Source organism: Pan paniscus, chromosome 1 (assembly GCF_029289425.2).
Source record: "Pan paniscus chromosome 1, NHGRI_mPanPan1-v2.0_pri, whole genome shotgun sequence".
NCBI lineage: Eukaryota > Metazoa > Chordata > Mammalia > Primates > Hominidae > Pan > Pan paniscus.
In genome coordinates, this window is record NC_073249.2 from 107,668,806 (window position 1) to 107,694,244 (window position 25,439).

General features: G+C 37.0%; 1 protein-coding gene across 1 annotated transcript; it reads left to right on the forward strand.

Annotated features, from left to right (window-relative positions):
* The first annotated feature begins 16,320 nt into the window (after nucleotides 1-16,320).
* Nucleotides 16,321-20,867, forward strand: TSHB (thyroid stimulating hormone subunit beta). Its single transcript, XM_003805634.6, has 3 exons — nucleotides 16,321-16,421; nucleotides 19,927-20,089; nucleotides 20,538-20,867. Exons 1-3 carry the CDS (start codon nucleotides 16,363-16,365, stop codon nucleotides 20,790-20,792), a joined length of 477 nt encoding a protein of 158 aa, XP_003805682.5. The 5' UTR covers nucleotides 16,321-16,362; the 3' UTR covers nucleotides 20,793-20,867.
* Nucleotides 20,868-25,439: the final 4,572 nt, after the last annotated feature.

Below are 25,439 nucleotides of genomic sequence, written 5' to 3' on the forward strand. Positions count from 1 at the left end.
CAGAATTCCCCCTTGCAATCATAAGTTCTCACAAGACCTGATGGTTTAATAGTGTGTGGCACTTACCTCTTCTCTTTCTCACTCTCTCTGCTGCCACCATGTGAAGAAGGTGCTTGCTTCCCCTTCACCTTCTGCCATGATTGTAGGTTTCATGAGGGCTCCCAGTCATGCTTTCTGGTATAGTCTGTGGAACTGTGAGTCAATTAAACCTCTTCTCTTCACAAATTACCAAGTCTCAGGTAGTTATTTCTAGCAGTGTGAGAACAGAATAATATATAGTGTAAGAAACTTACTTACAGAAATATATTTCTATTTCTTATTCCTATTCTCTCTTTTATTCTTGACATACTATTTACTTCTACAAACACCACAATAATTATTAATTTTGCTTTAAGCTGTCAATTGTCTTTTTAAGAAAATTGAGGTAAACTTTACACAAGGAAAGTAACCATTTTAAAGTGAAGAGCTCAGTGGCATTTAATACATTCACAATGTTATGCAACCACCACATCTCTCTAGTTCCAAAACATTTTTATCACCCCAAAAGAAAACTCTGTACTCATTAAGCTGTTATTTTCCATTCCCTACTCTCTCCAGCCTCTGGTAACCACCAGTCAGCTTTTTGTCTCCATGCATTAACCTATTATACATATGTCATATAAATGCACTCATACAATATGTGACATTTTGTATCTGGCTTCTTTCACTTCAGTCATCTTTTGCCAATATTAGAAATGATAACAATTTTATTTGCTCACATATTTACTCATCTCTTCATTGAGTAGTATCACATTTTCTCCTGTTTATTTTTTTCTCAAAGAACCTCCTTTAACATTTCTTGTAATACAGATCTGCTGATGATGCAATCTGTCACCTTTGTTTTATTTATTTTATTATTTTTTAAAATTTTATTATTATTATACTTTAAGTTTTAGGGTACATGTGCACAACGTGCAGGTTTTTTACATATGTATACATGTGCCATGCTGGTGTGCTGCACCCATTAACTTGTCATTTTGCATTAGGTATATCTCCTAATGCTATCTCTCCCCCCTCCCCCCACCCCACAACAGTCCCCGGTGTGTGAGGTTCCCCTTCCTGTGTCCATGTGTTCTCATTGTTCAATTCCCACCTATGAGTGAGAACATACAGTGTTTGGTTTTTTGTCCTTGCGATAGTTTGCTGAGAATGATGGTTTCCAATTTCATCCATGTCCCTACAAAGGACATGAACTCATCATTTTTTACGGCTGCATAGTATTCCATGGTGTATATGTGCCACATTTTCTTAATCCAGTCTATTGTTGTTGGACATTTAGGTTGGTTCCAAGTCTTTGCTATTGTGAATAGTGCCTCAATAAACATACGTGTGCATGTGTCTTTATAGCAGCATGATTTGTAATCTTTTGGGTATATACCTAGTGATGGGATGGCTGGGTCAAATGGTATTTCTAGTTCTAGATCCCTGAGGAGTCGCCACACTGACTTCCACAATGGTTGAACTAGTTTACAGTCCCACCAACAGTGTAAAAGAATTCCTGTTTCTCTACATCCTCTACAGCACCTGTTGTTTCCTGACTTTTTAATGATGGCCATTCTAACTGGTGTGAGATGGTATCTCATTGTGGTTTTGATTTGCATTTCTCTGATGGCCAGTGAGGATGAGCATTTTTTCATGTGTTTTTTGACTGCATAAATGTCTTCTTTTGAGAAGTGTCTGTTCATATCCTTCACCCACTTGTTGATGGGGTTGTTTGTTTTTTTCTTGTAAATTTGTTTAAGTTCCTTGTAGATTCTGGATATTAGTCCTTTGTCAGATGAGTAGGTTGCAAAAATGTTCTCCCATTCTGTAGGTTGCCTGTTCACTCTGATGGTAGTTTCTTTTGCTGTGCAGAAGCTCTTTAGTTTAATTAGATCCCATTTGTCAATTTTGGCTTTTGTTGCTGTTGCTTTTGGTGTTTAAGACATGAAGTCCTTGCCCATGCCTATGTCCTGAATGGTATTGCCTAGGTTTTCTTCTAGGGTTTTTATGGTTTTAGGTCTAACATTTAAGTCTTTAATCCATCTTGAATTAATTTTTGTATAAGGTATAAGGAAGGGATCCAGTTTCAGCTTTCTACATATGGCTAGCCAGTTTTCCCAGCACCATTTATTAAATAGGGAATCCTTTCCCCATTTCTTGTTTTTGTCAGGTTTGTCAAAGATTAGATAGTTGTAGATATGTGGTATTATTTCTGAGGGCTCTGTTCTGTTCCATTGGTCTATATCTCTGTTTTGGTACCAGTACCATGCTGTTTTGGTTATTGTAGCCTTGTAGTATAGTTTGAAGTCAGATAGTGTGATGCCTCTGGCTTTGTTCTTTTGGCTTAGGATTGACTTGGTGATGCGGGCTCTTTTTTGGTTCCATATGAACTTTGAAGTAGTTTTTTCCAATTCTGTGAAGAAAGTCATTGGTAGCTTGATGGGGATGGCATTGAATCTATAATTTACCTTGGTCAGTATGGCCCTTTTCACGATATTGATTCTTCCTACCCATGAGCATGGAATGTTCTTCCATTTGTTTGTATCCTCTTTTATTTCATTGAGCAGTGGTTTGTAGTTCTCCTTGAAGAGGTCCTTCACATCCCTTGTAAGTTGTATTCCTAGGTATTTTATTCTCTTTGAAGCAATTGTGAATGGGAATTCACTCATGATTTGGCGCTCTGTTTGTCTGTTATTGGTGTATAAGAATGCTTGTGATTTTTGTACATTGATTTTGTATCCTGAGACTATGCTGAAGTTGCTTATCAGCTTGAGGAGATTTTGGGCTGCGACAATGGGGTTCTCTAGATATACAATCATGTCATCTGCAGACAGGAACAATTTGACTTCCTCTTTTCCTAATTGAATACCCTTTATTTCCTTCTCCTGCCTAATTGCCCTGGCCAGAACTTCCAACACTATGTTGAATAGGAGTGGTGAGAGAGGGCATCCCTGTCTTGTGCCAGTTTTCAAAGGGAATGCTTCCAGTTTTGCCCATTCAGTATGATATTGGCTGTGGGTTTGTCATAGATAGCTCTTATTATTTTGAGATACGTCCCATCAATATCTAATTTATTGAGAGTTTTTAGCATGAAGGGCTGCTGAATGTTGTCAAAGGCCTTTTCTGCATCTATTGAGATAATCATGTGGTTTTTCTCTTTGGTTCTGTTTATATGCTGGATTACATTTATTGATTCACATATATTAAACCAGCCTTGCATCCCAGGGATGAAGCCCACTTGATCATGGTGGATAAGCTTTTTGATGTGCTGCTGGATTCGGTTTGCCAGTATTTTATTGAGGATTTTTGCATCAATGTTCATCAAGGCTATTAGTCTAAAACTCTCTTTTTTGTTTGTGTCTCTGCCCGGCTTTGGTATCAGGATGATGCTGGCCTCATAAAATGAGTTAGGGAGGATTCCCTCTTTTTCTATTGATTGGAATAGTTTCAGAAGGAATGGTACCAGTTCCTCCTTGTACCTCTGGTAGAATTAGGCTGTGAATCCATCTGGTCCTGGACTCTTTTTTGTAGGTAAGCTATTGATTATTGCCACAATTTCAGATCCTGTTATTGGTCTATTCAGAGATTCAACTTCTTCCTGGTTTAGTCTTGGGAGAGTGTATATGTCGAGGAATTTATCCATTTCTTCTAGATTTTCTAGTTTATTTGCGTAGAGGTGTTTGTAGTATTCTCTGATGGTAGTTTGTATTTCTGTGGGATTGGTGGTGATATCCCCTTTATCATTTTTTGTTGTGTCTATTTGATTCTTTTCTCTCTTTTTCTTTATTAATCTTGCTAGCGGTCTATCAATTTTGTTGATCCTTTCAAAAAACCAGCTCCAGGATTCGTTAATTTTTTGAAGGGTTTTTTGTGTCTCTATTTCCTTCAGTTCTGCTCTGATCTTAGTTATTTCTTGCCTTCTGCTAGCTTTTGAATGTGTTTGCTCTTGCTTTTCTAGTTCTTTTAATTGTGATGTTAGGGTGTCAATTTTGGATCTTTCCTGCTTTCTCTTGTGGGCGTTTAGTGCTATAACTTTCCCTCTACACACTGCTTTGAATGTGTCCCAGAGATTCTGGTATGTTGTGTCTTTGTTCTCACTGGTTTCAAAGAACATCTTTATTCCTGTCTTCATTTCATTATGTACCCAGTAGTCATTCAGGAGCAGGTTGTTCAGTTTCCATGTATTTGAGTGGTTTTGAGTGAGTTTCTTAATCCTGAATTCTAGTTTGATTGCACTGTGGTCTGAGAGACAGTTTGTTATAATTTCTGTTCTTTTACATTTGCTGAGGAGAGCTTTACTTCCAACTATGTGGTCAATTTTGGAATAGGTGTGGTGTGGTGCTGAAAAGAATGTATATTCTGTTGATTTGGGGTGGAGAGTTCTGTAGATGTCTATTAGGTCCGCTTGGTGCAGAGTTGAGTTCCATTCCTGGGTATCCTTGTTAACTTTCTGTCTCGTTGATCTGTCTAATGTTGACAGTGGGGTGTTAAAGTCTCCCATTATTAATGTGTGGGAGTCTAAGTCTCTTTGTAGGTCACTCAGGACTTGCTTTATGAATCTGGGTGCTCCTGTATTGGGTGCATATATATTTAGGATAGTTAGCTCTCCTTGTTGAATTGATCCCTTTACCATTATGTAATGGCCTTCTTTGTCTCTTTTGATGTTTGTTGGTTGAAAGTCTGTTTTATCAGAGACTAGGATTGCAACCCCTGCCTTTTTTTATTTTCCATTTGCTTGGTAGATCTTCTTCCATCCTTTTATTTTGAGCCTATGTGTGTCTCTGCATGTGAGATGGGTTTCCTGAATACAGCACACTGATGGGTCTTGACTCTATCCAATTTGCCAGTCTGTATCTTTTAATTGGAGCATTTAGTCCATTTACATTTTAAGTTAATATTGTTATGTGTGAATTTGATCCTGTCATTATGATGTTAGTTGGTTATTTTGCTCGTTAGTTGATGCAGTTTCTTCCTAGTCTCAATGGTCTTTACATTTTGGCATGATTTTGCAGTGGCTGGTACCAGTTGTGCCTTTCCATGTTTAGTGCTTCCTTCAGGAGCTCTTTTAGGGCAGGCCTGGTGGTGACAAAATCTCTCAGCATTTGCTTGTCTGTAAAGTATTTTATTTCTCCTTCACTTATGCAGCTTAGTTTGGCTGGATATGAAATTCTGGGTTGAAAATTATTTTCTTTAAGAATGTTGAATATTGGCCCCCACTCTCTTCTGGCTAGTAGAGTTTCTGCTGAGAGATCAGCTGTTAGTCTGATGGGCTTCCCTTTGTGGGTAACCCGACCTTTCTTTCTGGCTGCCCTTAACATTTTTTCCTTCATTTCAACTTTGGTGAATCTGACAATTATGTGTCTTGGAGTTGCTCTTCTCAAGGAGTATCTTTGTGGTGTTCTTTGTATTTCCTGAATCTGAATGTTGGCCTGCCTTGCTAGATTGGAGAAGTTCTCCCGGATAATATCCTGCAGAGTGTTTTCCAACTTGATTCCATTCTTCCCGTCACTTACAGGTATACCAGTCAGACATAGATTTGGTCTTTTCACATAATCCCATATTTCTTGGAGGCTCCATTCGTTTCTTTTTATTCTTTTTTCTCTAAACTTCCCTTCTCGCTTCATTTCATTCATTTCATCTTCCATCACTGATACCCTTTCTTCCCGTTGATCGCATCAGCTCCTGAGGCTTCTGCATTCTTCACATAGTTCTCGAGCCTTGGCTTTCAGCTCCATCAGCTCCATCAGTTATACATTCGTCTAAATTTTTTTCAAAGTTTTCAACTTCTTTGCCTTTGGTTTGAATTTCCTCCTGTAGCTCAGAGTAGTTTGATCATCTGAAGCCTTCTTCTCTCAACTCTTCAAAGTCATTCTCCGTCCAGCTTTGTTCCATTGCTGGTGACGAGCTGTGTTCCTTTGGAGGAGGAGAGGTGCTCTGCTTTTTAGAGTTTCCAGTTTTTCTGCTCTGTTTTTTTCCCCATCTTTGTGGTTTTATCTACTTTTGGTCTTTGATGATGGTGATATACAGATGGGTTTTTGGTGTGGATGTCCTTTCTGTTTGTTAGTTTTCCTTCTAACAGACAGGACCCTCAGCTGCAGGTCTGTTAGAGTCTGCTAGAGGTCCACTCCAGACCCTGTTTGCCTGGATATCAGCAGTGGTGTCTGCAGAACCGCAGATTTTCGTGATCCGTGAATGCTGCTGTCTGATCATTCCTCTGGAAGTTTTGTCTCAGAGGAGTACCCAGCCATATGAGGTGTCAGTCTGCCCCTACTGGGGGGTCCCTCCCAGTTAGGCTGCTCTGGGGTCAGGGGTCAGGGTCAGGGGTCAGGGACCCACTTGAGGAGCCAGTCTGCCCATTCTCAGATCTCCAGCTGCGTGCTGGGAGAACCACTGCTCTCCTCAAAGCTGTCAGACAGGGACATTTAAGTCTGCAGAGGTTACTGCTGTCTTTTTGTTTGTCTGTGCCCTGCCCCCAGAGGTGGAGCCTACAGAGGCAGGCAGGCCTCCTTGAGCTGTGGTGGGCTCCACCCAGTTCGAGGTCCCCAGCTGCTTTGTTTACTTAAGCGAGCCTGGGCAATGGTGTGCACCCCTCCCCCCAGCCTCGCTGCCACCTTGCAGTTTGATCTCAGACTGCTGTGCTAGCAATCAGTGAGACTCTGTGGGTGTAGGACCCTCCCAGCCATGTGCGGGATATAATCTCCTGGTGTGCCGTTTCCTAAGCCGGTTGGAAAAGCACAGTATTTGGGTGGGAGTGGCCCAATTTTCCAGGTGCCGTCTGTCACCCATTTCCTTGACTAGGAAAGGGAACTCCCTGATCCCTTGCACTTTCTGAGTGAGGCAATGCCTTGCCCTGCTTCGGCTGGCACATGGTGCACTGCACCCACTGTCCTGCGCCCACTGTCTGGCACTCCCTAGTGAGATGAACAGGGTACCTCAGATGGAAATGCAGAAATCACCCATCTTCTGCGTCACTCACGCTGGGAGCTGTAGACCGGAGCTGTTCCTATTCGGCCATCTTGGCTCCTCCTGCCACATTTTCTTAATCCCATCTATCACTGTTGAACATTTAGGTTGGTTCCAAGTCTTTGCTATTGTGAATAGTGCTGCTATAAACATATGTGTGCATGTGTCTTTATAGCAGCATGATTTATAGGCATGGGCAAGGACTTCATGTCTAAAACACCAAAAGCAATGGCAACAAAAGCCAAAATTGACAATGGGATCTAATTAAACTCAAGAGCTTCTGCACAGCAAAAGAAACTACCATCAGAGTGAACAGGCAACCTACAGAATGGGAGAAAATTTTTGCAACCTACTCATCTGACAAAAGGTTAATGTCCTTTGCTTTTCTGTTGAATTCTTGTGTTCCTTCTTGAGTGTGAATCTCTAAACACTGTTTTGCTTCTTCCAAGTAGGTGAAGGATGCTAGAAAAGCATCTAATCTTCTATCATGGGGGAGAAAAGCATAACTGTTTTTTAAATGTTTATTTCACTTGGGTTTTATTGAACTTCTAGGATTTGCGGTTTTATAGTCATCAAATATGGAAATATTTTAGCCACATATTTTCAATTTTTTTTGGTCCCCACTTTAATTCTCACCTTTTATTCTGGACTCCAATTACATGTATTTTATTCTGCTTGATATTATTCTACTAAGGCTTTTTAAAAAACTTTTTTTCCCTGTGGTATTCATTTTAAGTAGTCTCTGAATTAGGTATTTGTTGCTGCTCAACAAATTATTCTAAAAATTAATAGGTTAAACCAATGATAAACATATATCAAATGATTTCTGTGGATCATGAATTTGGGTGTGACTTAGCTAATGGTTCTGGCTTGGAGTGTCTCTCATCAAGTTGCAGTCAAGATACTGTCTTAGGATTGCAGTCATTTGAAGATTTAATAAGGGCTGAAGGTCTACTTCCAAGATGACTCAGTTACATTGTTGATAAGTTGGTTCTGATTGTTGGCAGGAGGTCTCTGTCCTTTGCCATTTGGACTGCTCCACAGTTGCTGTCATTTGAGTGTTTTTGTGACTTGATGGCTGACTTCCCTCATAGCAAGTGATTCAACTGAGCAAGATGAAAGTGGAATGTCTTTTATGACAGCTTTAGGAATCACATAACTTCAATTCTGCTCCAATCTGAAGATCACACAGACATATCAAATCCTGGTATTACACAATGGGTGGGTATTACACAATGACACAAGTACGAGGAATTGAGGATCATTGGTACCATCTTGGAGGTTGGCTACCATTGTTACCATCTTGGAGGTTGGCTACCATGGTTCCTATTGCTGTGTCTTTAAGTGTACTGATATTTTCTTCTGAACAATCCACTCTGTTTTTCAGTTCATTCAGTGACTTTTCTTTTTTCATTTTGGATACTGTATTTTTAATCTCTAGAAGTTCCATTTGGGTTTTTTATTATACCTTTTATTTCTCTTTTCCTCATATTCATGTTTTCATTTAGATTCTTAAATGTATTAAAAATGTTTGTAAAAGCTCTATTAAGGTTCTTGTCTGTGAATTTCATTATTTCTGCCATTTTGAGCCTGTTTCTATTTATTGATTTTCCTTCTGGTAGGGGTCATATTTTTCATTTCTTTGCATGCCTAGTAATTTCTTATTGGATGCTCAACATTGTTAATTTTACATTTTAATAAGTGAGTTATATTTTGTTGTATTTTTTAAAGGAATACTGAACTTTGTTCTGGCAGACATTCATGTTACTTGGTTCTCTCAATCCTTTTGAAAGTTCCTTTTTATCTTTGTTCAGGAAGGTTCAGAGCAGCCTTAACTCTAGAGTTAATTTATCCTCACTTTTAAAGCATGACTTCTCTGAGGACTCTACCTAATTATGTATTATAATACTTCTCCACTTTGGCTTATGGAAGCACAAACTATTTTTAGACATAAGTAAGCTCTAGGAATTGTTCAGCCTCCTGATTTTCAGTGATCTTTCCTTGGCTTCATAGTTTCAACCCCATCATATACGAATTGGTCATCAGTTGAAGACTCAATGAAAACCCCTTTCAGATCTCCAGATTTTCTTTCTAGGCAGCTCCCTCCTCTTCATTTCTCTGTCCTAAAAATTCTAGGCATTTCAGACTCCCTGAACTTCTATACATTTCTTCACAATTCCTTAAGAGTATAGTCTCTGTTTGGTTCCCCCTCTCTGTACTGTAGCCTAGAAACTGGCTTCAGGTTTCTAGGACAATCGTAGGGCTTAATTTATTTGTTTCGTTTCTTTCAGTATCAGCCTTGTGGTGCCTATTATCCAAAGTCTATGAATAATTGGTTCATATATTTTGCCCTGTTTTCTAACTGTTTTTAGTAGAAGGGAAATTCTTATACCAGTGAATCCTTGATGGGTGAAAGCAGAAATATGTGGGGCTTTTGGGAGAAGCTGAATAGTCTGGGCACTGACCAATGAAAACAATGGTTAGTAGTGCTGGAGTAGAGACTGGGAGGCCTCCTCTTGTGCCAGGCAGGGAAGAGCTTTTCCCTACTCTTGACTTCCTTGAAATCAAAATGTGTTTACCTAAACACATTTTGGTCCTCTCCCTATTCCTTTACTTACTTTACCTATGGGGAGGTTCACCAAACCTGGTTCATATTTTGGGCTAAAATAGCTGGCTTAGTGCCTTTCTCCTGCCTTCTTTTGGGAGTAAGCTCAGAGGGCGATATGCTGGTATAAGAAGGAGGAACGTAACTCAGTCCCTGGGATTCAGGGTTCTCACTGAGTTTGAAGTTCCTGTGGAACGTGTAATTGGAGATGTCTTGTAGGGGTTGGATACATGGGTCTGGGGCTCAAGGAGAGGTCTGGACTGTTATTTTATAGCTGTGTGAAGAAGATGACTGGTAAGAAGGAGTTTCTTGAGGGCAGTGTCTGGAATGAGGTGGAAATCCCATAGATTTGTTGAACAAATGAATTAATGAGTTCATGAATAGCCATTGTTCCCAATAGAAGATAATTCTAAACACTAGGAAAACTCACACATATGTAGTGAGACAAGTTAACTACATTATGGATTTGTTATTCTGTGACTACCACTGATTAATTTGCTAACTAAATTTTTGATTAATTTTTGCATATAATCATACTGCAAACTTCTTTAGAAATAAAAGGTGTGCTAAAAAAAGATAAGAAAAGTTTAAAATTTTTGGGTGAGATTAATAGCATATTGTTCATTAGTTGCTGAGAAGTGGTTATACCTGTTTTTGTGAATACAATTAATACTGCTCACATTATTCAGCCAGATAAATAATATCTAATTACCAAGAGGTTATATAAAGTAACATAAGTAGAAAGAAAGATATTATATTAAGGGATAGAGAAACTAGTTTTGACAGACAGGTAAGGAAAATTGGATACCAATCTGACTTTATAACACTACAAATTTTATTACAGAAGATGTTAGCAATTTCTATTAACATTTATAGATGACCTTAATTTCAAAAAATGTTTTGAAATACAAAAGAACTTGCATACATTCATGTAAATCTGGTATACAAGGGGCTTTAATCTGTTACCAAAAGAGAAAAGCAAATTGACATAATTTTTATACATATTAAATCAATTTTGTCTTCTCACTTGAGAGCTTTAAAATAATAAAATGCTCAATATGCAGATAGGGTGAACTCTGTTTGCTACCAATTATCTGTATTAAGAAAAAAAGCATGGAAAGGAATTAAGTAAACAAACAGGTTTTGTTTCATGTTGCAGGCCATTTTAATATGACTCTTACTGATAACTCAGGCTTAAGATGGCTAAACTGATTATTTTAAAAGTGTCTATATTGCCCAGGATTTTAGAATTTTATGGATATAGAGAATAGTAGGAGCTAGAAAAGTACCCAATCTTTGGGGTAAAGGATAATGTCAGTAAATCTGATTCATATTTTAATGCCACTTCTCTGTTTAGCTAAGTAAAGAGTACGAGTGTTTGTTTTTCTTTGAAAATGAGTTAAAATTTTAATGCAACAAAAACGATGTCAAGAAACTTGGATTTTAGCCTGACTTTGCCTATAACTATCTATAGAACATCAGAGCATTAAATAACCTCTCCATGGATGCGAAATGTCAGAATAGGATCTATGTTTCCATTTATTTATGTAATCAATATTTACTGAGTACCTAATATATAGCAGAGGCTGGTTTGGATTCTGAAGATATGGTGATGAGCAAGACAAACAAAGCATCCATTTAAATTGCTTACAGTCTGGTTGGAAAGGGGGAGACAGAGAATAAGTATATAAACAAATAATATAGTATCAGAAAATGCTAAGTGCAATGAAGAATATATGAGATAACAGGATAAAAAGTGACAGTGGCAGTAGGCTGTATTAGACTGGGTGGTCAAGGAAGGGTTTTCTAAAGAAGTAATTTTTAAGCTGAGATGATAAGGAGAAAGCCATTCAAAGACTTGTTGAAAGGTTGCTCCATAATGAACAAATAGCAAATGTAAAAGCACTGTTCCAAGAACAAGTTTGGAATGTTCTAAGGGACATAATAAATAAAAGGTGGAGAGAGGTGGGTATGACATGAAGTTAGACAAGTAGGCACAGATGATTTCCACCTACCATATTTTTTTATCAGTTTTATTGAGGTATAATTGACATACAATAAATTGCATATATTAGTTTCCTGGGACTGCCATAACAAAGTACCATAAACTGAGTGGTTTAAAACAACAGCGATTTATTTTCTTACAGTTTTAGAGGCCAGAAGTCCAAGATCAAAGTGTCTGCAGGACCATGTTCCCTCTGAAGCTGCTGAGCTAGGATGTATTCCAGGCCTCTATTGCAGCTTCTGGTAGTCCTTGGTTTGAGGCAACATAATTTCATTCTTCACATGGCATTCTCCTTGTTCATGTGTCTGTGTCCAAGTGTCCTCTTTTTGGAAGGGGATATATCCAATCATATTGGCTAGTGGCCTACTTTACTCCAGTATTATTTCATATTAATTAATTTCATTTGTAATGAACTTATTTCCAAATAAGTTCACATTCTGATATACTACAGGTTAGAACTTCAACATTTGAATTTTGGGGGTACATAATTCAACCCCTAACCCTGCATATATTTTGATAGGTTTTAACACATGTATATCCTGTAAAACCATCATCACAATCAAGATAATGAACACATTTTTCACCTCCTAAATATTTCCTCTGCCCCTTGGAAATCCCTCTTTCTTCCCCTTCCTTGCCTTTCCTCATCCCCAGGCAATCATTAGTCTGCTGTCTTACACTAATTTGTATTTTCTGGTATTTTATATAAACTGAATTATATGGCATGTATTCTGTTTTGGTCTGTCTTAATAACATTAAGATTATAACATAATTATTGATGTTCATGTCACTGCTGTGTCAGTAGTTTATTCCTATTTATTGCTGACACATATTCTACTGCATATATATGACATATTTGTTTATCACCTGTGGATGGACATTCAGGTTGTTTCCAGTTTGGGGCTATTAAAAATAAAGATGCTATAAATGTTTATGTACAAGTTCATGTATGGATATATCTTATTATTTCTCTTAGATAAATACTGAGGAGTGGAATGATTGGGTCATATTGTAGGTGTATGTTTAACTTTTTGAGAGACTTATGGACTGACGAACTTGTACCATTTTATGTTTCCATCAAACATTGTATACAAATTTCGATTGCTCCACATCCTTGCTAACCCTTGGTATTTCCAATTTTTAAATTTTAGGCAGCCCAAGAAGTGTGTAGTGCTGTCATTGAGGTCTTAATTTCTTATCTCTGAGACTAATGATGAAAATTTTTCATCTGTTTACTTCCCATCTATATAATTTTGTGAAATGTCTATTCAAACATTTGCTTATTTAAAAAATTGGATAATTTTTTTCTTATAATTGAGTATAGCAGGTTCTTCATATATTCTGTATACAAGTTATTTATCTTATGTATAATTTGCAAGTTTCTTTTCTTTCAGTTTGTGGTATGTCGTTGTTCTTTTAACAATGCCTTTCGAAGAGAGAAGTTCTTAATTCTGATGGAGTCCAATTTATCATTTTTTGAAAATGGATCATGCTGTTGGTGTTATATCTAAGAAAGTTTTGCCTAATTCAAGTTTTGCCTAACAAAAGTTTTATTCCATGCTTTCTTCTAGAAATTTTAGAATTTTAGTTTTTATATTTCATGTTAATATTTGTATATAATGCAAGATATATATTGAAGTTATTTATTTATTTATTTTTAAAAAGTATTTATTTTTATATATGGATAACGAATTGTTCCAGCACCATTTGTTGAAAATACTATTTATTTTCTACTCAATTTTGTTTTCACCTTTCTTGAAAATAATTTGACCACATGTGTACAGGTTTATTATTGGACCATATTTTGTTCCAATGATCTGTCTTAACACTACTTTCTTAATTACCATAGGTTTACCATCTTGAAATCAGCGATTCAGTAAGATTTTCAACATAGATGGTCATGTCGTATGTGAATAAAATTTTACTCCTTCCTTTCCCATCTGAATGTCTTTTTTCCTTTGGCTTATTGCGTTAACATTGCACTTACAGCACAGTGTTTAACAGAAGATGCAAAAGCAGACATTTTTGCCTTTTTCCTGATCTTAGAGTAAACGTACTCTGTCTTTCAATATTAAGTATGATATTAATCTTAAATTTTTCATGATGCCTTTTATTAAGTTAGGAAGTTTTCTTCTATTCCAAGTTTGCCGAAAATTTTTTCAGGAATCTATGTTGGATTTTGTCAAATGCTTTTTGTGTATGTAGTTGTGTGTGTGTGTGTGTTTCCATTGAGATCATCATAAGGCTTTTAGTTTTTAGTCCGTTAGTAGGGTGAATTTTCTTAATTGAATGCAAACTAAACTCGCATTCCTGAAATAAATTCCACTTCGACCATGATGTATTATTCTTTTTACATATTGTTTATTTTGTTTTGTTAAATTTTGTGAAGAATTTTTGCATCTATGTTCATTTCATGAGGGTTATTAGTTTGTGGTTGTCTTTTTTGATAATGTCTTTCTTGTGAACTCTAGCTGCCTTGGGGATCCATGGACTCCCAGGTCTATCTCTTCAATTTGGTGATGCTTCTGGCCTCTGCCTTGGTAACTTTTCATGCACTATGGCACAGAAACTTTCTCCAGGCAGTTTCTCCCTGTTTGTTTCCCATCTCTCTCGGATCATGTACTTTTGTTACCTGATGTCCAATATGTATAAAGACATTATTTTATATATTTTGTACTGTTTTATAATTATTTTAGGTGAGAAAGTAAACCTGGATCAGAAGCACAAATTCAACATGCCTGGATTCTTTTAACAGTATGAGATCATATACACTAAGGCCTCTTTAGCAAGAAAATCACTACCCAAATGCATGGTATTTATTATAGTTCTTTTAGTAACAGGCCAAGTGTCTATCAGTTGTCCATTACATATGTACACACACACATACATATATATATCTCCCAGGGATAGGTATATAAATCCGCCAGAAAATGAGTTCCTGAATCAATGCTTTATACAAAGGAGGCACTAATTCCATTAGAAACACACATCCAACATTCTTCCATTTATCATACTCCTGTGTTAGCATCTTGTCTGAAATTAGGTTGGCACACTCATTTCCAGTTTCCCTGTTTTCAAAATTATCTTACTACATAGTAGCTCACATTCCCAAGACCTTGGACCCTGGCATGGCCATTTCTAGGTATATATCTGTTAAACTAAATGTGGCCTGAGGATACCTCTGTGTTGTGAGTTCCTACATAATGAACTGCAACCTAACTTAGTATGTACACTAACTGAAGGCCTAACTTAGGAGTATACTTTTGTAACAGACAGCTGAATTTCAGCTCATCACAGCAGCTGAGCTTCAGGCAATTACAGGCAGCCAGCTGATCAGACTTTGTCCAAGTAAGGCAAGTGCTGATGTATAATGAAATCAAGCTGTTTCGATATCTCATTTCTACTTTCTGTCCATAAATGCTGTCTGCCCACATTGAGGAGCAGAGCTCTGTGAATCTCTTCTGATTCTGAGGGCTGCCTGATTTGACAATCATTCTTTTTTCAATTAAACTGACAAAAACAAGCAATGGGGAAAGGATTCCCTGTTCAATAAATGGTGCTGAGATAACTGGCTAGCCATATGCAGAAGATTGAAACTGGATCCCTTCCCTACACCATATAGAAAAATCAACTCAACGTGGATTAAAGACTTACATGTAAAACCTAAAACTGTAAAAAACCTCGAGGATAACCTAGGAAATATCATTCCAGATGTAGGACCGGGCAGAGATTTCATGACGAAGACGACAAATGGAGTTTCAACAAGAACAAAAATTGACAAATGGGACCTTTAACTAAAGGGCTTCTGCATTATGGCCCAGAAACTTTCTCCAGGCAGTTTCTCCCTGTTTGTTTCCCATCTCTCTAGGATCGTGTACTTTTGTTACCTGATGTAACAGGAAAAGAAACTATCAACATAATAAACACACAACCTACAGAATGGGAGAAAATATTTGCAAACTATGCATCTGACAAAGGTCTAATATCCAGAATCTATAAGGAGCTTAAACAATTTATAAGCAAAAACTGAAGAACCCTGTTAAAAAGTGGGCAAAAGACATAAACAGACACTTTTCAAAAGAAGATATACACATGGCCAATAAGCATATGAAAAAATGCTCACACCACAAATCATTAGAGAAGTGATATTACCTTTTAATAGAAACTGAAGAGGTCAAGCATGCCAATGTCATATAGCAAGTAAATGGCAGGGCCAAAATTTTATCTCAGGTCAGCTTGACATCCTGTCAGATGTGGCCATATTCCTCAGAGAGTCATTCTTTCACATGTGTAAATTTTACTTAATATCTTAAAATCCCCCAAAAATATTTTGAACTACACATTTTGTTCTAAACAAAATTTTTAGATGAGGAATAATTTTATATATCTTTACATGAACATTTAGGTAAAACTTGAAGCCCTCAAGCCCCAAATAAATTTTTATTCCCAAGACTTATTTAGATGATGTTAGAGTGTTTTTTGAATTTGGTTTTTCCCATTCTGTATCTATCTTTTATTAATATTAATAAATAAATATTAATAAAGAATATATTTAAAAGGTAATTTTATTTTGAAACAGAAGAGAGGAAAATGCATGCTTTAATAATGTCAGTTTCCAGGTAAAGATATTGTGAGCTTGTTTGTCTAAATACATTTTATTTGGAATTCAGTATGAATTTTCAATAGATGCTTTTCAGATAAGAAAGCAGTAAATCAAATGCAATTGTATAAACAAGAAGATCAGAGGGATTATCCTGAAGGGTATAAAATGAACCAAGAGCTTTTAGTTTGGGTCACCACAGCATCTGCTCACCAATGCAAAGTAAGGTAGGTGTCTATAGTGAGAAGGCTCTGTGAAATGATATGTTCTTAAGCTATTTTTTTTCACTTTCACCATTTTATCATTTTTTAGAAAGTGGCAAATGCTGAAAGATAATTTGCTTCAACAGGCTGTAATATCTTAAATTACTGCTCCAAATTGTTTAGTAGTAGATGGAGGTGAGAGAACTACCTACGTAAGGATAAGGAAAAAATTCATTGACTTAAAGAAAGAGAAACAACTGATTAGTTCCCTAATGAAGGATATTTGATATTCATGGCTTTCTTCTGTTTTCATTTTGATTTAAATATTGTTGTCAATTTAATGATGTGTGTATTAAATCCTCTCAATTACTGTACTAATGGTCATCTTTTATGAAAATATACTTCCGGGAATGTTAGAGCAAATTCATTTTTGAGTACCTGCTGGGGTAATGTACTCTGTATTATAAGTTCTTTTTAGTTATTTAATAGCTAAACCTCCTTTGATAGTGTTCAACACACACACAGCTGCTGTATAGTACATTTTGCTTTCTAGAAAAATATACTGCTTTAGTGAAGTTCCAGGATTATTCATAGGATGGGCAATTAGTTCTTTTCATAGTAAGGGATTTGGAGAGTAAAAATTAATGAAGGAAATTAGCAGAGCAGAGAGGAAAGTGTTTATTAAGAATGAAGCATTGGGAGCAAAAATAAGAGAAAAAGAGAGGAAAGAGGCAAAGGAAAGAACATATCTTGGAATAAGAAAATATGTTCAAAGTAGGGACATATATGTCCATGCATCTGAAGAAGGCATCTCATTATTTAGGCCCTGCCTGAAACCATGCCTTCTATGTTTAGGTACCCAACAAATTATTCATGATGATTTCAGAATAAGCAATTAAGTGGCAAAGATGAGAACCCAGTTGACAATGAGGAAGAAATTGTGGCATATCACAGAGGAAGGGATTAACTAACGCTGATTTGTACAGTGTTATACAGCTATGTGATCTTTCTTATATAGAGAGCCAAGTGTTTCACATGTATTGTTTTATTCTTTTTATGATTTTAGGAAGGGACATATGGAAAAATGAAGGCACAAAGATATTAAATTGCTCAGTTGCACACAATTACAATTAAATCCTTAAGTAGAATTTAGATCACTAACTCTTAATCAATCAATCAATCAGATCTGACACTAATTTATCATATAGAATTACAGACTATTTGTGCTGCGAAGATTTTCATGATCATCTTCTGGTTCTAAGCCCTGCTTTTATAGGTGAGAAAGTTGAGGCCCAGAAAGATTCTGTGGGTGAAGTTTTACTATTCGCAATAAAGAAGTAAAGGAAAAGAAAAGTTCTTGCTTTCTTTATGCCCACAAAGTTGTACAGATACTGTGGCTGGTAATTCAGCACTTTCATTTTCTACTTTTGTTAGTTTAGAGTTCTACATTTATAGGAGAAACTTCAAAAAAATATAGAGTATCCATAGTTAGTATGACAACAGGAAAACCAAAACAAATTTTCATCCTACATTTTAAAAAGGGTCAGGTGTACTTGTCACTTTCTATTTTGCAGATGGGGAAATAACACTCAAACAGATTATATATTTTAGTCAAGTTCTCATAGATTTATGGAAGAATTCTGTTTCTTAATTTTTAGACCAATATTTTCATCACCAGGTCACCACATTGATTTTATACAGAATTATAGAGCTAAAAGTTAAAATATGTGAAGTTAGTTGTTTCCTATAGAAAAAACTCAGTAGCTGGCTGTCTAAACAAGCAAGAACTATAATGGCCATGATGGGTAAGCATTTTACATAATTTACCAGTTAGTAATTTTAAGATCCTACAGAGGATCATCAAGTTCTGTATCTCTAAAATACTGGAAGCAACTCTGTACCATAGAGGGAGCTCACATTTGAGAAACGCTTGAGAAAGCCAGATTCCATGAGTAAGGAATTTGTATGTTTTTGCTCCTTAACTCAAATACCAAACAAACCTTCCGTGGAATGTTTGAATATGCAACATTTCATTTAAAAGAATTTGTGAGAAAAACCCCTGTTATTTTAACCTTTAAAAGTTAAGTCTTCCTAAAATGGGTTAGTTTACTTTCTTGTGTAATAAGAAGTATAGTAAACATAAATCTTTGATAATTGTAGGTCTTAAAGTCTGAATTTGGACTCTTTCAGAGCACTAGAACAATCTGCATTTTTATTATTTGTGTTCATATTGGCTCCTCCACTGGACAGTCAGCCCTTTAGGTAAAGGACTGTATCTTTTCCGTTTGTGTTTGTCAGTGCCTGGTTCAGATGCTCAATATATGTTTATCTAATTTATCTACAATTCTCATTCTAGGAATAGAAGGTTGATTGAAATGACCACTGATCTCTGGAATTTGGCATTTAAAATAAATCCCTGGTAACCTGTGTAATGTGGTTTTCATGGTTTCTTATAAGTTGATTGAAAAAAAAATCCTGGTTAACCAAGGCCGAACCTATGAGGTTTCAGTTTACAGAGGTTTTAGTGTATATAGCTTAAAGATGCTGTTGGGATATAAATGACAGATTTGGGGAAATCTTGGTACTTCTGATTATTGAACAAAATATTTAGTAAATTATAATTTATTTAATAGAACAAGCAAACAAGTTTATGTTCATAGACAACAATACTACTCCATTAAGGTATATATTTTCTTTACTGACAATGATACTTGAGAAGGAAAAAAATCCAAACACATCTAACTAGCTGTACAATATTTGTAAGATTAAAAAAATTCTTCTTAATCTTCAAGGTGATCTACTTACATTCAAAAGTCTGAAATTTAATTACCCTTCCTCAGTAGTAGAACTAAAATAATTATGTCATAACATTATCCAGAGGGATAATGATATCAATATCAATATCATATCAACATCATATTGATATGATATATCCAATATGATATCATATCCAATATGATAACTATATCCAATCAATACATATTGATAATGATATCCAATTGATATTGAACAAGTTCTTCATCATGCAGGCTCTATTGAGATGCATGTTCTGTTTCTGCCTGAGGCACTGTGGATCCTCTATTTTCTTCCATGCATCAAAAAATTATTTAATATTCCTGGCTAACCCATAATGGAGCTGTCATCCTTGATTGTATTCTTCTAATTGTGTCAACCTTTTTTTTTTTTTGCCTGTTAATCTTTTTGAGAACAAATTACATACCTGTTCTGTGTAAAATAATCTTTAATTTGTCCCAGCTGTACATATTTCCACCTTAAAGGGATATCCTAAGGGTTTGGAAGTGGGATCAGGGGGTTCCTAGATTTCTGAGTTAGCCCCTTAACACCAGTTGTAATTTCAGTTGACCTTTTTTGGACTTTATCTTTCTGGTGTCTTCCTTGACCAAATGGTAGAATTATAAGCATGATCATATGCATTGGGATGGTACTGAAGTTTGGTTATACTTTTTCTTGGTTTCTTTGCCCTTTCTGATTTTAACAAATAGGTTCTTTAATTTTATCTTTGATTTAGCATGACTGCTGTCTTTCTGATGTCCATGCTTTTTGGCCTTGCATGTGGGCAAGCGATGTCTTTTTGTATTCCAACTGAGTATACAATGCACATCGAAAGGAGAGAGTGTGCTTATTGCCTAACCATCAACACCACCATCTGTGCTGGATATTGTATGACACGGGTATGTAGTTCATGTCACTTCTTTTGGCTGTAAATTATATAAGCCCTGAAGAAGTCCATTCCTATATAGAAAGGAAATGAAATAAATCACAACCTCATTTCCCAAATCTAATGGTTATTGGCTCCTTAGAAGCAGAGTACACAGGTTACAATATTATGTGAATCTACTCAGCACAATGGATATGGATAATTTTATAACAGTTTTGTGTCCCAGCTTTACTTAAACCTTATCTTGTTCCCATGATCAACGATGAAAGAGAGGAGGGTCTCACTTTTGTCTCTGTAGAATTCAATGTGGTTAAGTTGGTATTGGAGAATGGGGCTAAGGAATTCTTTCCCAGTTGTATTTGTGATGAAGGAATATAAGTGAATTTATTTTTATGTTTCTATTATCTATATGTTTCCTAAAGTCCTGTCACATTATGCTCTCTTTTCTGTTCTTTCCCCAGGATATCAATGGCAAACTGTTTCTTCCCAAATATGCTCTGTCCCAGGATGTTTGCACATATAGAGAGTTCATCTACAGGACTGTAGAAATACCAGGATGCCCACTCCATGTTGCTCCCTATTTTTCCTATCCTGTTGCTTTAAGCTGTAAGTGTGGCAAGTGCAATACTGACTATAGTGACTGCATACATGAAGCCATCAAGACAAACTACTGTACCAAACCTCAGAAGTCTTATCTGGTAGGATTTTCTGTCTAATAGTGATATAATTTGCAATTTGGTTAAATGTGCTTGCCTGAAATAAAGCTAATAAAAATATTATGTTTCACATTATCTTCTGTTCATTTTGAGTACTATTTAATCCATACCCATACCTACACAGGCGTTAGAGAGCTTAAGCGGTTTTAGAAGAAAAGGTGAATGAATGGACCTTTTGGGCTCAGTTGAAGGTTGGTTTTCATGTGAAAGAGCAGAGTGGTGGTAAAATGGAGAACAGGGATATGAAATGCCAAAAAGCTCACCTTGAGCAGTCTCTCCTAACAGAGGGCCAGGAGGTTTCTATGATATAGAAAGTGAATGTGGGATGACTACAGAGTTATGAAGAGAGAGTAATGTGATCAAAAGCTGAAGGAACACATGGTGTCAGGATACTGGAGACATCTACTTCCAAAGGCTAGAAGCAGGGCTGGCATGGAGGTGGGGAGTAAGGAGCATGTGGAATCTACAGTGGAGTGCTTTATTCCTGGTCATTTAACTGCACTGGATGAAACTCCACCCAAACTCAGAAGAGTCTAGGAACTATTTTCTTTAATTAATTACTCTGGTGCGCCAAGTGACCTATGAAAGTTATACCCCAAAAAGTCAGTTTACAAAGCCTAGAAAAGAGGCCACGATCATTTTACATGTGGAAGTCTAAATCCTTTGTAGGCCTTCAAGTAATAGGAGATGCTTTTCAGCATTTATACCAAAAGTAACTGGTGCTGTTTTGACTTTTAATGTAATGAAAAACTGGTATGACAATAAAAGGTTTTAGGGATGGGGGAGAGTGCAAAGGGATTTGAGAGAGTGGAATTATTCTAAATTCTAATCTAAACCTTCATCAATATTGAAACACTGTTTTCTGGTAAATGTGCTTGGTAAGCAGCTGTTTATTTTTCTTCTCCTTCCTTAGACACTCTTTCATGAGAATTTGGTTTCAACAGATGATTGACGTGAGACAGACCCAGTGCCCTGTAGACTTGATCTCAAAAAGTTGATATATCCTCTCTTTGTCCATTCCTTTTCATTCACACTGCCCCACCAAGGTGAAAAACAGTTGTCAGCAGGGCCAGTTGCCTTTGCTGTATTCTATAGCCACCAGTTAAATTCAGCTAGGCATACTGTAAATGTCTGTAGGCTGATTGATAGTGCATGGGGTGGGCTGAGGAGGGTGGTGGTGGTAGTGGTGGGGTCCTGTAGATGGATTAGTACAACAGGGAGGGAATAGATGTGTATTTACATACAGAAGTCAGAACCCACATTATTTTACTTTAATATCTGAAATTGGTATTTGTGTGGTCTCCACATATTAATCTAGGGTTTTGTGTTCTCATATCAGCTGATAACATGGACATTTAAAGCTGCATACCACTTAAACTGTATGTCAAATATAGATCTTTAATAAATAAAAAGTCTAATGTTCAAATCTAACTGGCACTAGTCACAAATGCCTTCATGGATTCTGAAAAAGTTTTCTCAAGGATTTGAACTGTCTGAGTCTAAGTGCAATAAAAATTCTTTTATAAAGTTAACTTCCACGCTACTGTTCACTGTTGGGTTCTTCCCTACTTGCTTATCTCTCCTGGTTAATCCCCACTTATAAGACAACTCTATCTCACTTTCTCTACTTCTGCTACCCTCCTTCTACCTGCCGTTTCTGCCTGCTTAGCATCCATGTCTCTTCTTCTGGTAGCTGCACCTTGATTTCCCTCTGGGGTTCTCTTCACCTACAGTTTGAGTTCAAGTGGTTTCAGTGGGGATGATGAGGGTGGGTATGCTACTAGGCTCAACCAAACCTGGACTATTAGAAAGAGAAGTGGTTGGCCTGTTGGAGTTCCTAAACTGATAAAATGTGAGCCTGGAGTTGCTGCTGGCCATCTTTGGCATCCCTTGGAAACAGCTAGCTGTCCAACCCAGTGGAGAGCAAGAGAGACTGAGGAGAGAGAGGCCTATTGATATCATTTGAGCCTAATCTGAAGCTGGCTTCACCCCTTAAAATAAACCATAACTTCCCTTTTCTGCCCAGTTAGAGTTAGGTTTCTGACACTTGCAACTGAGAAGTTCTGATAGATTCAGCTCTTTCCCACTAGTTTCAGAAGATGCTCCTAATTCCATTCCTCATCTCCCCTAGGACTTCATTGTTTGCTGTCGTATTTTCTCTTGCTTCCTTTTTCTTGATTCCTTCTTTTCAGTATGAAGCATCCTTAAATCTCTTTCCATCATAAAAAAAGCAAAAGCAAAAAAACAACCCTCTCTTGATCCTCTGCAACCATCTAGTTATTTGCCCCCTCTCTCCTTGAGTTCTTATTTCAAGTTTTGTGTGTGTGTGTGTGTGTGTGTGAAAGAGCCCACTACACTAACCAACTACTTCCTCACTTCTCGTTCTCTTCACAATCATTACAATTTGGCTTCCACTATTGTCCCCTCTTGAAATTGTTTTCAGTAAGGTCAACAATGACTTGCTAATGGGCCAATATACAGGACAACTGTTAGTCCCAATCTGCCCTGACCTCCCTTCTTCCCTAGAGGGCCCAGTGGTCCTCACATATCTGGATTCACAATGCAATACATCTTATTGTAGCAGCCTTGCCAATGCACCACAATGTTTTAGTTTTGTTGTTTTTAAGTAGGACTCAGAGTTCTTTGTCTTACCACCAAGAAAATTAAGGAGCATGAACACTAGGGTGAGGATGAAGCGAAAGTTTAATAAGTGAAAGGAGAAAGCTCTCCTTTCGAGCAGGAAACTGAAAGAGGGTTGCTATTCTACAGTGGAATACAAGGGCTTTTATAAACAGGCTAGTAGGGCAAGATATTTCATTTACATAAGGTGTGAAAAAATGGTTAGGACTAGGTGTTTCATTTGTATAAGACACAAATTCCTGACAGCTCCTCCCTGTCCTTTTAGTGTGCATGTGGACTCTTAGCCTAAGTTACTCTATATTACTTAGTTTCCCTTACTGTGCATGTGTAAGGGGGCGGAATTCTCCAGTGTGGATGTGCCGGGTTCTGTGTTACTGCTCTTGGGCATGTTTCAAGCAAGCCCTCTCCTCCCTCCCCTGTGCAAACTCCCTTATCTCAGTATGTTCAAAAAAGGAAAGGAATGTGCTTACTGAAGCCTACTGTGTATAAGTGACCCTTGCTAATTACACAGAAGGTATCTTCATGGTGGACCTTGCCTCCTTATCTATGCTTGCAGTCTGATCTTTCAGGCTGTTCCTTTTTTAGACAAAAGGAATCCTACAGAGGACTTATCCTAGCTATCTGCCTAACTGGTTCCTTTCTTTCTTTTACCTCATTATGGCATTTATAACCAGTCTTAAACAAGATGAAATCCACATTTTTCTCCTTTTTTCATGTTTTCTTTCTACCCTCCTTCTCCAGGATGACTCAAAATCTATGCCATGGTCTTTAGCAGGCAACAGTAATGTAGGTCTGGACTGTATTTTTGCTTGGTGATTTTGCTTGATTCTGTAGCGATGAAGATTCTAAACTTTGTGAAAGGAGGGCCAGTGTGGTGATAACTTTATGTGTCGTATTGACACTTTGGACATTGTTAAATGTACAGCATATGAGAAACTTGGGTTTGTATTAATTCAGCCTTGGATATCCTAAGGATTTATACTCATTAAAGACAGTTTTGATGGCAGTTGTTAAAGAAACACAGGCAGCTAAGAAAGACTCTCCAAGTTTAGGATAAGAAATAGGTGGGGAGCAAAGAATTACTGCGGGATTTTAACTTACTAAAGTAAGTTTAAAACTTTCTTGCTGGGGATTTAATCATAAGAGGTGGCTTATCTTGTTCAAATATGGGCATTACCATGCTTATATTGATTCCTACAGTTTTAGTTCAGACTTATTTTCCTGAGCTTCAGGGCCATATATCTAGTGCCTGTTTATATTTCCTCTTGGGTATCCTATAATCATCTCCACCCCATGTCATCATCACAATCTGCTTTTCCTCCTGTGTACCACTATCTTCCACCTGCCAAGTCGGAAACCTGGGAATTACTCCAGATTCCTCTTTTTCTCTCATCCCTCACATCCAATTTCTCTTAAGTCTGTCTACTTCTTAGTAGGCTTTCCAGTACATTAGCTACAAATCTTCCTGACTCTGGTGTTTGCCATCCAGTAATTCTTCATATTAAGACTAGTGATTTTTAAAAGGTTCAAGTCTAATTTTGTAACTCACCATGTAAAATTTTCCCCATGGCCTCAGGACAAAGATAGCACTCAAGTATACTTAAATAGGGCTATTTATCTCCTTAGCACTTGACTCATTTTCTTTGAATGTTTCCATGCCTTTAATGTTTCAGGCTCTTCTTGCATGCTGTTCCCCAGCAATCCCCTCATCTTCTTCTACTACTTTTGACTTGGCTAATTAGTATGGGTTCTTTAGGACTCAGTTTAGATACTCCAACATAAACGAAGCCTCTCTCCTGACCACTCTCCCCAAAGGTGAGCGGGCCTATTCTGTGTTAATGAGTATCATAACACTTATCTATAGTAATATGCTTGCTTGCTTTTTTCCATAATAAGCTGCTTGACAGCAGAGACTTGTCTTGCCCATCTTAGCATATCAATATTCTTATAGTTTTTCCAAATGTACAAAATAGTAACCCCCAAAGTAAAAAACCAATCCAATATTAG

Excerpts from the sequence above, each read along its gene's own strand:
- TSHB (XM_003805634.6), top strand. The coding sequence starts at position 16,363 with ATGAACCAAGAGCTTTTAGTTTGGGTCACCACAGCATCTGCTCACCAA. Across the intron at positions 16,422-19,926 it reads GCTCACCAATGCAAAGTAAG|CATGACTGCTGTCTTTCTGA; the intron begins GTAGGTGTCTAT and ends TCTTTGATTTAG. Across the intron at positions 20,090-20,537 it reads CTGGATATTGTATGACACGG|GATATCAATGGCAAACTGTT; the intron begins GTATGTAGTTCA and ends TTCTTTCCCCAG.